The sequence below is a fragment of the Pteropus alecto genome, unplaced genomic scaffold (genome assembly GCF_000325575.1).
Source record: "Pteropus alecto unplaced genomic scaffold, ASM32557v1 scaffold21, whole genome shotgun sequence".
NCBI classification, from domain to species: Eukaryota; Metazoa; Chordata; class Mammalia; order Chiroptera; family Pteropodidae; genus Pteropus; species Pteropus alecto.
In genome coordinates, this window is record NW_006436282.1 from 1,237,791 (window position 1) to 1,251,903 (window position 14,113).

A 14,113-nucleotide genomic window follows, 5' to 3' on the forward strand; every position below is an offset into this window, starting at 1 on the left:
GCTTATCCGCATGAGGTGCTATGTTACTTGTTATGCCAGGAGCTTTTAAAATTTATTTGTTCTCTAGGAATTTAAAATAACAGACAGTTAACCGGCAGGACTGTGGGATAATATGCCAGTTAAGAGCACAGAGTACACAAACAAAAGACCATCAGAGATATTCATGCTGTGAATGGCTCATTCTTATACTCCTGCGGGAATGGGAAATATTGACATTTATAGGAGCAGCAGGAGAAACTAGGCACCATTAACTAAGGCTACACTGACTGTTCAGAAATTCTCAATTAGATTTCAGTAAGGTTTTTCTCACTAGAGCTCTACTTTTTAGTTTTTAAACATTGAATCATGATGGTGATAGTGGTGATGGTTGTGATAATATTTGAAATTGGTCTTTACTGTGTGTCAGGCACTGTATTAATCATTTTCCTTACCTTTTCTTATTTAGTATTGATGAAATATTCCTCAGAGGTGTTGTTATTGTCTCTTTTTATAGATGAGGAATTGATACTTTGAAAAATAAGTGGTAGAGCCAGGATTTAAACTTAGGTCTGTTGGAATACAGAGCTTGTTTTTAAGCACTATTACACTAATAGCTTTTATATACAGTGGAAGACAACTTATAAAAATTGGGGGATATAAGGTAACCAAATGTGATTTGGTATTCGGATTGTTTTGTATCATTTTAAAGTTCCACTTCACCTTAGAGAAACTGAAACTTAAAATTACAGACAATTTATTTGTGATTTGGCTCATATGAGACTAAGATGTTAAGACTCCAATAAAATGGAAAAACGTTGATTCTAAACCAGAAATGGGTGAATGAAGTACATTTATATGATTTTAGTTAAAATATTTAATATACATGTAAACACAGCACATATACATATAAATATTCCTGTTTTAACATTGATCAGTTGACCAACTAAAAAGTCTTCTGCTAAACTCTAACACAGCCTTGGCAAACTTTGTCATTAAAGAGATGTATAATAAATATTTTAAGCTTTATAGGCCATAAGGTCTTGGTTACAACTATTCAGCCCTGCCCTGGTAGCTGGGCTACTAGGCAGGCCATGAACAATATGTAAGCAAATTCATGTGTCTGTGTTTAAGTAAAATTGCTGGCGGGAATGTAAATTGGTTCAGCCATTATGGAAAACAGTGTGGAGGTTTATCAAAAAATTGAGACTAGAGCTACCAAATGACCCAGCAATCTCTCTTCTGAGTATCTAACCCCAAAATTTGAAAACATTTATCCGTAAAGATATATATATCCCTGTGTTCACTGCAGCATTATTCATGGTAGCCAAGACATAAAAACAACTGGTGTCCTTCTATAGAAGCTGTGGTACATATATACAGTGGAATATTACTCAGTCATAAGAAAAGGTGAAATACTGCCATTTGTGACAACATGGATGGATCTTGAAATTATCATGCTAAGCGAAATAAGTCAGACAGAAAAAGCTGAGAATCATATGATTTCATTCATATGTGGGATATAAAACTGAAAGCAACAAACAAGACAAACAAAACTCATAGATGTGGACAACAGTTTAGTGATTACCAGAGGGAAAAGAGATAGGGGTAGGAAAGGCTTGTAAAGAGGATCAAATATATGGTGACAGAAGGAGATTTGACTTTGGGTGGTGACCACACAGTGCAATATGCATATGATTATTGAATTGTAGCCTTGAAACCTAATTAACCAGTGTCACCCCAATAAATTTAATTAAAAAAAAAAAAAACTTTATTTAAAAACAGACTGTTGGCTAGACTTGGCTCCTGGGCCTGGTTTCTGCTTTAGAATTACAATTTATAAAATTCGGAGATGTTTTGAATATCTTTCGTATCCGTAGTAATGGAGCTTTCTTTGTGGTATATGATTGTCTTCTGGGTTAGGTCAGGGATTTCTGAAGAGAGTGTGGACAGAGATCTGGGTAGATCCAAAATGATCTTAAGAATTCTTTTATGATCTGTTCATGGTTTGAAGGATTATGTGTATATTTCCTAGTACCTCAGGGTTGTTGGTCTGGCTTCGAAGTGTTTGAAAATCAGGTTCTATCTGAAGTCTATTGATAAACTGTCAGCTGTGAGTGGATTGAAACCACTAGAATAGACCTCTGACCTAAATTGACTGGAATTTTTATGGGCCATGGAGATACACTATAAACCTGTAAGTATAAATTTTACTTGAGTTTTAGTGATTTTAGCATTCTATGTAAACATATTACAAAAATATGATAATTGGGTAAACTTGTGTTCAGCACATAATAGATTTTTCAAACTGGAATATTAAATAGATTCTTTAGAGCTGGAAGCAAACCTTTACATCTAGCCCAGGAAACTGATGAGATATTAACATGAGATATTAAGAGACTACTTAAATCACATGACTCCTTAATAACATAGCAGGGAAAGATCATTAAGATGTTAATTACCTTTATTCCGTCTTGTCTTTTGGTCAAAGTTGTACAAAATTTTGATTTATATATAGCCTTTCTAGGACTCATGTTGCACATGTGTGTGTCCTAGATTAGCTGTCTAAAAGAACAGTATTAACTTTATGGATATGTTATCTTTAATATTTTCTGTAGTGATGGTAAAAATGTCCCCAAAATTGTTTGATTCATTCCATTAAGCTTGCAAATAGCCTTTAATAGCTTTTAGCCTTGCATCTTAGAACTACTAATTTTTTTGACAATAATGTTGCTTTTATTTATCCCAAAGTTTCTGAGTAGATCCTTTTAACATACTTTGATTAATTGACTGAAATGACTTGAATTTATGTTTCTAAATGATGGCTAAGGATTTCTTTAAAGACTGTACAGTTAATATGTCCATTCCTTAATCATGTTATTTTTATATGTGTATTTTAATTTGTCAAACTGCAGATGTAGCTTTTGAAAGCATTTTAATAAAACAAAAATGTTTGATTTATATATTTTATATTTAAAATCTACATACTATTTAAATTACTATGTTTGCATTAACTTTTAATATATAGACTATAGAATAATTTTAATCATAATTAATAGAAGCAATAAAAACATCAGATTTATTATTTTATGAATATTAAAGCCTTTTTTTTTTCCAATTGAGAAGCTGAAGAAATTATTATTCTCACCTATGAATGAATTTAGGTATATTTCTTTTTCTTTCAAGCTCCGGATATTCTCTGAAAGAATATGTTTAGCAGTTCCGATCTACTTTATTATTCCTGGTATTCTTTCCTTTCATATCTTTTTAGCCTTAGGTGAATTTATGAGTCTCATGTGATAGAAGAGTGAAACTAGATTTAGCTCTGCTTATCTCTTTATGCCTTGCTAAGGCACCTGTAGACCCAGGGTCTAGTGTGGTTCTTTTTCTTTAAATCATTCTCCTTTTTTTCTATATCTATTGTTTTATTTATTAAGGTAGAAAATAAGGGCTAATGTTATGCTAGTAAAATTTTGCCATTTTTGTTTGAATTGAAAATTTGACTCTGCAGATATTTATTACCTGCTCTGAGTCAGGTGTGAGTTTCTTAGTCCTGGGAAGTCACTAGGGAATAAACCACAGTCTCTACTTAGAGAGACAATCACAGATATTCCTCACTATAATAAGGGGAATGCAAACAGAGCATTGTGAAACAGAGCATTAGTTAGCGGGGGAGGACTTCTCAGAAAAGATCACAGTTGGATTGGGCCTGGAAAGAAAGATGGACGTTTGCGAGTAAGAAAAGGAGAAGGTGTGTTCTAGTTGTTGTGAACATTACCTACAAGAACGTAGGATGTGAAAGTCTAGAGTTTGCTTGAGGAATTGCACATAGTCCATATGTCTAAAATATAGGCACTGAAAAATGAATGGGAAGTTAATTTTTCATGCCAGTTGTTAAGAGTCTTATATGCCATACTAATTTGGGGCTTTATCTTTGGTTTAATGAGAGCCATTAAAAAAGTTTTTAAAGTAGTGGGTTAATGTGATTTTATTTCCACTTTACTTAGGAGTTGCAAATTCAGGGACCAGGCAGGTAACATATATGTAGAGCTGCCAGATGTAAGACAGCAGGAAAAGTTCAGGCTCACAGGACTGGTTAGGCCCTGCCTAAAGCCTATCACATACAAGCTGTTTAAAAATGCTATGTTGCCAGATCAAATGAAATCCAATCTGAAGTTAGACCCCTGCTCAGAGCCATCCTTGAAAGTTTTTTGGAGAATGTCATACAATGTTTGGTATATAGTAGGTCAGTGGTATTTGTCAAATAAATGGATGGATGGATTGAGGGTAAGGTGTGTTTGTTGCGTGTAGAGATTTATTAGGAAGTTCTTAAGATAATTCAAGTAAAAGGTGATAATGCTTGAATTAAAACACAAAATTGAGAAAAAAGAATAGGTGGATATGAGAAATTCTGAAATGGTGAAATCATCAAGATTTGATTACCAGTTACATATGAAGAGTAGGAAGAGTTAAAGTTGACTTTGAGATTTCCAACTTGGATTGAATGGGTTGGTGATGACATGAATCAAAAGACAGAGAACATGGGAGAAGGAACAACTTTGGGAGAGGATACTGATTTTTTGGCGGGGTGAGATGTAGCATGATTTAATTCCTTCAAGTGCTAAAGTACTGCCGTGACTATACTCTTAGGGGTATTATTTTGGGGCCTTTAACTCTCATTCTTATTTTCATTCATTTTTTTTTTTTTTTTGGACATAATTGTCCCACAATGATATTTATAAGGAAAATCTTTGTCCTGTCTACAAGTATTCCCTTAACCTGTATCTGTGGCTATTTTTCAGGCATTTGGTGATGGACTGAGAGGAGAGGGGTTGGGGGGCTGGGAGAATGGGGTGAATGGTTAAAGAAGTACAAATTAGTAGTTGATAGTTGGGCATAGGAATGGGGAGCTTGGCAGAGGGAATGCAGTTAGCATTAATATGATGGCTAGGTGGAGGGACAGGGGAGGAAGGGAGCAATAGCGGGGGATCGTTTTATGAACTATAAAGATGTCTAACCAATGTGCTGTATACTTAAAACTAAATAAATAAATTAAAAAAAAAAAAAGCAAATGCAAGGAATCCATTATTGTATTTTCTGTAAGGCTTTTCCAAGGTGTTGTGTCTTAGGATATAAAGATTGTTATCCTGTTTATCAAGAGTGGCCAAATTTTCTCTTAGAACTTAATGACAGCAAAAATGATTTTTTTTCCTTTGTTTTGTTTTTGTTTTCCCCCATTAGTTACTGGTATGTTTTGATGTTATGGGCACTGAATTATATATTGTGGCCCTCTCTATTTGTTTTTTTGTTGCTGGGACTTTGAGAGTCAGATAACAGTTGTAAAAAAAAACCTTGTATAATTTTGGTGTACCAAACTATATCTTCACTTTTTACTATTTTATTTTACCTTTGCTTTAATCTTTTTGTTAAATGTTTTCTCTATGATTGTATTTATTTTGTTAAATATCACAAAATCTTTTTTAATAATGAGATGATAATTCAAATATCAGTTCTGGTTTTTTTTTTTTCCCTCTTAATTGACCTAGGGAGAATTGAAAGTAATGAAATCAGACTCAGTCACATATCCCAAGTGCATACCTCAATAAACTTTTATGAAGTGAACATAGTTGTGTAATTACCTCTTAGAAATAGAACACTTCTAGTACCCCACAAATTTCTTTCATGCTTTCAGTCACTATTCACCCAAGGTAATCACTGTTTTGGCTTTTGTCACTGAAATTAGTTTTAACCGGTTTTGAACATTACAGAAATGGAATTATATGGTATGTACTTTTAACTGACATTTTTGTCCAATATCATGTTTTTGAGGTTCAGATAATACATTTTCATTGCTATAGTATTTCATCATATAAATATATCACACTTTATCATTTAATTGTTTGTAGACAATTGTTTGTAGACAATTGCTTCAGTATTTTATCTATTAAAAATAGTGGTGCAAGGATTGTATATGCATTCCTGTTAGACACATATCTAAGACTTCTGGAATATAGAATAAGTATTGAGATTTAGTAGATGTCACAGTTTTCCAAAGAGATTTTATCTGTTTCCCCTTCCTCTGGCATTGAATTCAATGTTCTGTTTGCTCTACATTCTTGCCAACATTTGTTGATGTCATTTTTAATTAACAAAAATATTTTTAGCCATACTGGTTGTTTGTTATGATGTCTTATAGTTTTAGTTTTCATTTCCTGAATACCTAATTGGAGTGCCTATTTATATTTATTGGCCAATTAGATAACATCTTTGTCATGTATCTGTTCAAGCTTTTTGCCTTTTACTTTTATTGTGTTCTGTCGATCTGTTTACGTACCACACTGTCTTATTGCTGTAATTTTATCATAAGCCTTTACCTATTTTAGTAGGTAAACATTGTTCTTCAAGATATTCTTGACTTCTTAGTCCTTTGCGTTTCCACATAAACTTTAGAAGCAGTTTGTCAGGTCAATTAAAAAAAACTGCTGGGTTTTCATTAGAATTTTATTTGTTTTAGGAGATTGTTTTGGTGAGAAATGATATTGTAAATATATTGAAGGTTTTAGTCTATTTACGTGATATATACCTTTGTGTATTTAAGTCTTTATTTTAGCTCAGTTTTGTATTATATATTTTTTATTAGATTTGTTCCCAGGTGTTTGGTGTTCTGAAATGGGATTAAAAATTAATTGTCTAAAATCTTGCTCTTAATATATACAAATTAATTTCATTTTGGAAAATTTACTTTATCTATGTTATGCTTTTAATTTAAAACTTGCTATCAATCTTTAATTCTTGAATTCTTAGTTTTATCTACACATTCTTTTGCATTTTCTACCTATACAGTTCTGTTGCTGTGGGTAATGATACTTATTTTTTCCTAATTCTTTTCCTTTTATTTTTCTTGCCTTATGATAGAATCAGCAAAACAACTTATTGCTCATACTATTGATCTGTGAATTTATTGATTATTCAGCTAGCATGTATTTAGCACTTAGCTGTCTTTAAAAAAAGGCACATCTAACTCTCTGTTTCATTTAATAGTGAACTAAATTCAAAGCTACAAGATACTTTAGAACAAATTGAGGTAAGAATTATATCATAAGTTAAGTGGCTTTTTCTTCTCAAGGGTTTTTGATTAGCATAGATGCATGTTATGTTTTGACTTGTTATTACCAGTGTTTCTAGATTGCTACACTTTGTCATTTTTCATTTGGAATATTTGTGTGTTGTCAAGTTAGTGTTAATGTACTTGTAAACTCAATAATACTTTCGGAATTATGGGACCTGAAAACAGTATTTGAAAATATCACCACATCCAGAAGGATCCCCAGACTTTTAGTCATAGGTACGTTCTCATGTAAATTATAGCAAATTATACTGTGTAGTAAATATTTTTTTGATTACCAAAAAATACTAAACTAAAACTCCTTTTTAGTTTAGTAAGTTAATTTATTTAGGAATTAATTATTGGCTGATGAAAACCCTCCTAAATTCCTAACTTCATAATAATATTTCATATAAAAATGTAGAATCTGGAAAAGAAAAGATATGTCATTGTGAGCATGAAGTCTTGCTTTTATTCCTACATTTACTCAGAGTTCATCTCTTTTCCTTGGCAATCTTTGCAAAGCAGGGTATTCATGTTAATAAATTTAATAAGAATTATTTGGTTTCTTCTTATATTATTGTTTTTCTGATAAAAGTTGTGGCTGGACTTTCAAATGACCTTTTTTGAAAATAATTTTTTGATCATTAATGCAGTTATTTACTATTTTTTAAGAATGACAGTTTATTTGACAAACATAAAGATAACCACTTTGAAAATCCTTTAAGTAAATAATTACCTGAATATTTTAATGAGTACTGTTTTTGAAAGCTCAGTATTTCTTCACTCTTAATATACAATATCTGCTGTACTTATGTAGAAAAATCATTATTTTAAAATGAAATCACTGAAATGGAAATCTATAAAGTTGTTGCATTTAGATGTAAAAGTACTTTTAATTTTAAGGTCAGTGTAGTTTTGTTGAAAATTACTTTTCAGTGATTACAGAAAGATTGTTTTATTTTTTTAATTGTCCTACAAATTCAGTTCATATAATTATAAGATTTTAGCAGGTGTTTGAAGAGGCATAAGAGTTAAGTAAAAATAAAAAACTTTCTTTAGTAACTATTATACTTATTTGTGTCTCTTGAAATATGAGACTTGGGTTTTTAGGAACATATTAATAACTTCTCAGTAAACTTGATTATAGTTGGTGATAAGTGAGAATTATAATTTACTTATATTTTTATTTAAATTTCTTTTTGACTGTTAAATTCAGTGTGATAGTAAATGTGTTTAGATAGTAATTAAAAGTGAGAAATTAATCTTGATATTTTCTTCTCACTGCCTTGAAAATACAGTTCCTTGACTGCCGCTTGCCTCCTCTTTTAAATATATAGGAACAGTTGGATGTAGCTCTTTCTAAAATCTGCAAGAATTTTGACATTAACCACTACACCAAAGTTCAGCAAGCTTATCGACTTCTTGGAAAAACACAGGTTAGTAAACAAAAGGATGTTTACTTTTTTAAAATTAAGAATCCGTTGATCTTCATGATTGCTTAAGTCTGAATATTGTTAGTGTCCTTAAAATTTCATTTAACAAAGTAAATTTTTATGCTGTATTAATAGTAGTAACATGGTTGTTCACAGATGCTCAGAGTGTATACAGTTACATAAGCTTGTTTTGAACAATGAAATATTTGTCGGGTTTTTCACAATTTTATGTAGATTTTAAAACAAGTGTAGTATAAGATAATTCAATGAGATAGGATGTGTAGTCTCTTTTACTTCAGCTTTTGGTCCTGACTGAGAACTTCTTAATTTGAAGATTCATGGCTCCCTCAGAGTGGTATGTAAACCTTTGTGCTTCGCGTACATTTGTTTGTAAAACAGTTAAATTGCATTCACCAGGTTTTTCAAAGGATTCTATTATCCGCAGAATGTCTTCAATACTCTTATGATATATGGTTTTATATAGTTTTACTGCTCAAGGCGGGGCTTCCTTGAAAAACTTGAAATGAGCCATAGTTTGTAAGTTAACCGTATCTTCTGTGTGTACAGGATTATACATGTATCTATAGAACACCTAAACATGATAGATGTAAATGTTTTCTTTCCTTAATTGGCTTTCTGTCTTAGAAAGAAATTTAAGACTTTACCAAACCATTTAAATTCCATTTACTTTTTAAAATCTGAATAAAAATATTTGGTTGTTTTACTCTATTTTTATGTCTTCAGCTATACCTAGAAAAAATAGAAGAAGGAAGACATTTGGTAATTTTGAGGGACATATCGGAAGACCTTTGAAAATATGATTTTAACTTCTCATTTTCCCTATTAGAGAAATTCTTTCACTCATTAAATATGTATTGGTACCTACTTTGTGCACTGCTCCAGGCACCTGGATATAAGGCCTTATGTCTTACCTTCTAGTGAGGGAGACAAACATAAAAGAAATAAATGAATGTGATGTCAGGTAGTAACAGTGCTATAGAGAAATATGTATCAGGGTAAGTGGATAGAATGATGAAAAGTACTGATTTATACAGGATAGTCAGGAAAGGCTTATCTGAGAAGTTGATCATTGAGACGCATCCTGAACAATGTAAGGGAATGATGGCAGAGGGAATCCAAAGATATGATTATGTATGACGTTTGAGAAAGAACAGAACGGATACCAATCATAAATACAGAGCAAGAGAGCAGTGTTTGCAATTCAAATTTATCTTTAATGATATGATGTTGTGGTTATTTGAAGGGTTATTTGCAAAGAATCAACATTACAATTATAATTCTGTGAATAATAGTGATCTTTGTGCTGTAGCTATAATCCATAAAGGTTTTTTCCTATGTTTTTCAAATGTCAGAATTTATTTTAATAACATGAAATTATGTTTTATGTTTTCTTTCCGTAGACAGCAATGGATCAACTTCATATGCACTTCACCCAAGCCATTCATAATACCGTGTTTCAAGTTGTCCTTGGTTATGTGGAACTATGTGCAGGAAACACTGATACGAAATTCCAAAAGCTACAATATAAGGATCTCTGTACAGTATGTAGTAACTTAATTACTGTTCGCATGTCTCAGTTTTAAATTCACATTCCATTTTCCTTAGCACCTATTATTTGCAGGTGCTAGTAATGTAGAAATATGTTGTCAGATTTTTTTTTTTCTCCCTTATTATTCTTGTCCTCATAAAGAAACTGGAAGATTCAGTCACACAGATTGTGAAGGTTGATGAGATGGTACAGATTTATGGAGCGCGGTTGCTTCTAAATGAATTCTCTACCCTCTCATAGCTTCTTTTACCCTTCTCAGGCTCTTAATTCTCTTCTATGATTGCATCTAAGATGCTTCTGAGCAATCATTTTTGCTGGTTTTTCATACACACCTAGATTCAGTCTTTTCGGGTGAATAAATGCTATTTCTGTCAATATCTGTTATCAGTTGTTCTATTTCATTCTCAAATATAGATCTATAGATAAAATAACCCACAAGTAAGAAGTGAACTGAATTGGGCTCTGTTTTAGAATTTGTCCTGATGAATTGATGTAGATAGAGTGTGATGAAAAGAGAATGAACTGGGAAAATGAGGGTGTCATTTGCTTTTACAAGGAGGTCTAGTCTGGAGTAGAAATTTATGAATTCTATTTAATGCCTATTAACATGTAAGTGGACTTGTTTAAGAGGCAGTTAGATAAAAGAACCTAAGGTGTTCAGAGTTGAGGTTATAGATTTGGTAGTCATCAGCATCTAATTGTATTTAAATCATGGTATTAGATGGGAAGATTGGGATAAGGATGTGGATAAAGAAGACATGAGAGCCCCGGGCCTTGTGACATTCAGGGATTGAGTAGAGAACAGACCAGTCGAAGAGTCTGAGAAAGAGCAGCTAGCTGGGTAGGAGTAAAAGTAGAAGATGGTGGTGTCACAGCAGCCCTACAGAAGGAACTGTTGCAGGAAGACTAGACTGTAAAACTATCTCAGATGCTTCTGAGAATCTGAATAAGGTGATATCACAGAATTGACCACTCGATTTGACAATATGGAGGTCATTGTTGACCTTGATCCCTAATTCTAGCCCAAGATTGTTATTTCTCTCACTGGAGACTTTTCTCTAATGTCAATTCAGAAAATAACAGTTTTAGAAAGTAGATATCTATTTTTTACTGTACTTATGTCCAGGAATTTGTGTGAAATTAAGCTCATCTTCATTCTTCAGTGAGTTTATTTGCCACAAGTTCAGATTATGTCCTTTGGGAACTGGAGAAATATCCTTACTTGAGCTACAACAGATATTCCAGAAGAATGTGATTATATGTGCTAGATTAAGAATGAAGTTAATGACAGTGGATAGTTGATAATATAGCTAAAAAATATCTTTTTAAAATAACTTTATAAATCATGACTTTCACAGATTTTATGATTATTAGTTTTAAGTGTGATATCATGCATAATTATATTTTTAAATATCCAATTTTAAGTACAGCCATCATTTGATAAATTTCAGTGATTTCGAAGTGTGTTATTTTCTTATTCATATATTTTCGTAGGTTGATAGTATGTATTTTTAAATTAAATATTCAATTTTATTTTTGATTCTGTCAGTATTGTCATTAATAGGTGATTTAAATAGTAAAACAATTTAATTCAAGTTAGTGACTTTTCTGTTAGCAGAAAATAACTTTTAATAATTAAACAAACATTTTAAACAAATTAGGCTTTTGCCCTTCAGTCTTCTTGCCTTTGGTTTAATCTGCTGTGAGAGTAGTGTATTTTGTTATCAATAACTTTTATACGCTTTTAAAAATCAGATACATATTTATGCTCGTGCTTCTTGAAAATATCATTGGTGCCTTTATATAATATAAAACTGGAAGTCGTACTTATAAATTTTTATGAACAAAAAATTGGGCTTACAGTGTTTATCATGGCATTTATCATGAATTTTTTTCACTTTTTTCCTTAAAGCTTACTCTAAAATAACCTTTTGAAGTAGCTGTGTATATTTAAATTTTCAGATAATAAAGGGCTTATCTTTCTTGATTTCACCTTGAGTAAATGCTTGTTAAAATTACTGCCAGGAAACATCTAGTACTTCATAAAATTATCCAACATATGTATAATATAGTAGGTGAGGTGTCTGTGTGTGTGTGTGTGTGTGTGTGTGTATTTAAATTAAGGAAATAAATAATTAAGTGGTATACTAGAGCTAGTCTTGGGGAAAAACCCACTTCTCCCCTCCTCCTCCCCACTGAGCAGCAGGTACATATATTGTTATTTGTCCAACACAGTTGTACAATTCTGGTTCATATTCAGGCTGTTGAAGTTTTAGTTTGAAGTGGTGAGAATAGTAGCAAATGTTATGATGGCTTCATGGAGGAATTTCTTTTGAGGAAAGGATTTAACAGTTAGATATGGCAGATTCTTTACGTTGAAAGAACAGACTCAGAAGAGCTGAATCATGAGGTGACGAATGTGATGTGTTTTAATGTGACTCATTTTCTTTGAGACTATCTTGATAAAAATTTAAGGAAGTCAGAGATTATCCCAGGAATCTCATAACTATTTAAGTCAGTGCTGCTACAGGCAGATAGGGATCTGGACATTTCTTTGAAACCTAATTAAGTTTTAAATTATTTTATAATATTGAGTTACATTTGACATGTTTGAATCAGGTGAGATTAGGAAAAAATTATTTCACATCAGATTTCGGTTAGTTGAAGGTGGTTATATCAGGAGAGGAAAAATGGAGGGAACTCTTAGAAGTTTAATAAATAAGCTGATAAAATGAAAATTAAATATGTTTTCTTGGTGAGAACACATATCAAGGATCTGGAATGTTACAGCTCAGGCAAGGGAGGTAATTCATGAAGGAGCTTTGTATTAGAATGTAAGGTTCATAATTTTTCAATATGTGGCAATTGAGAATCATTTGAGCCCTAATTAGAAGTAAGTGATGTGTTGAGGATGTACTAGTAGGAGAATGTATGTGGCCGTGGAATGTCAGGGGAGAAGAGCCCTCAGGAAATGTGGATAGGGTGTTGACTGGCAGATTTTGGAAGTGAGAAGAAAGATCCCAGACATTTGGGCAGTGGTTTTCTCTGTACAGTAGCAGTATTTTGAAGGAAGTCCTTAATTATAGGTAGAATTTAAAAGTAACATTAAAAAGTGAAATAAATGAAATGGTACACCAATCGGAGTTGAGAGAAGGATGGAGTTCCTATAAACAGGGAACAACTATATTTCCTTTAAATGGAAAGAGATTGGAAATGAAGAGATAATCATCTGCTTGGTCTTATTAATAGTATTATTTTAAACCACTCACAGATATCAGTGTGTTACTAAATGGACTGGAATGAAATTGAACCAAATTTTTTTCTTTTAATATTCCTTTACAAAGAAATCTGGGGCAAAATTAGCGTTCTGTTTTTGTTTACTCTGGCTAACAGAGAACTACAGAGTACTTGAGCCCAGCAGCATCCTGTCTCATTATGAAATTTCTGCCATTTATGTCGTGTCACCATTGTTCTGAGCTGAAAAGTTTAATTGGCTTTGAGCTTTTGAAATCATTTTGCAATTGAATGTACTTATTTTTCTTTCTTTACTAAATTATGTTTTTCTAAATGATTTAATTAGAAGCACAGTTTGTTTTTTTTTTTTTTTTATAATTTATCTTTCAGTATGGTTTCCCTGTTTTTCTTAAATGTATTGGCTTACAATTTTTAGATCAGTACTTTCGGTTCTTTTGAAAAAATATGTATGTTATTTTGAAGTGTAAATAAATAATACTTAGCAAAAATTTCAAATGAGAATTAAACTGTATTCATTTTTGGAAAGGGCCAATGTAAAAAGGCATAATGGTTTTTTATTCACTTTAAAAATTTAGTCTTATTTGTGATTACATTTACATTTTTATGTACCTTACATGTTTACAACAGTTTGTGGATTTAAAGATACTAAGTAGTGATCTTCTAGAGAAACCCTTTGTAGATTATTTGAAAGTTTGTGAAGTTTATACACAAGTTAAAAACAATTTTTTTTTTTCAGAATTATTTTTGGCAGCCTGATAGGTTTCCCTGGGG

At 31.9% G+C, this 14,113-nt stretch overlaps 1 protein-coding gene across 7 annotated transcripts in view; it reads left to right on the forward strand.

The window, feature by feature from the left end:
- VPS50 (VPS50, EARP/GARPII complex subunit) overlaps positions 1–14,113 on the forward strand; it is a 110,317-nt gene that overhangs the window by 31,413 nt on the left and 64,791 nt on the right. For all 7 annotated transcript variants that reach the window (XM_025046865.1, XM_006911903.3, XM_025046869.1 and 4 more), the window contains 3 exons: positions 7,018–7,060; positions 8,422–8,520; positions 9,939–10,079. In XM_025046865.1, coding sequence (XP_024902633.1) covers positions 7,018–7,060; positions 8,422–8,520; positions 9,939–10,079 — 283 coding nt within the window. The remainder of the gene's footprint in view (positions 1–7,017; positions 7,061–8,421; positions 8,521–9,938; positions 10,080–14,113) is intronic.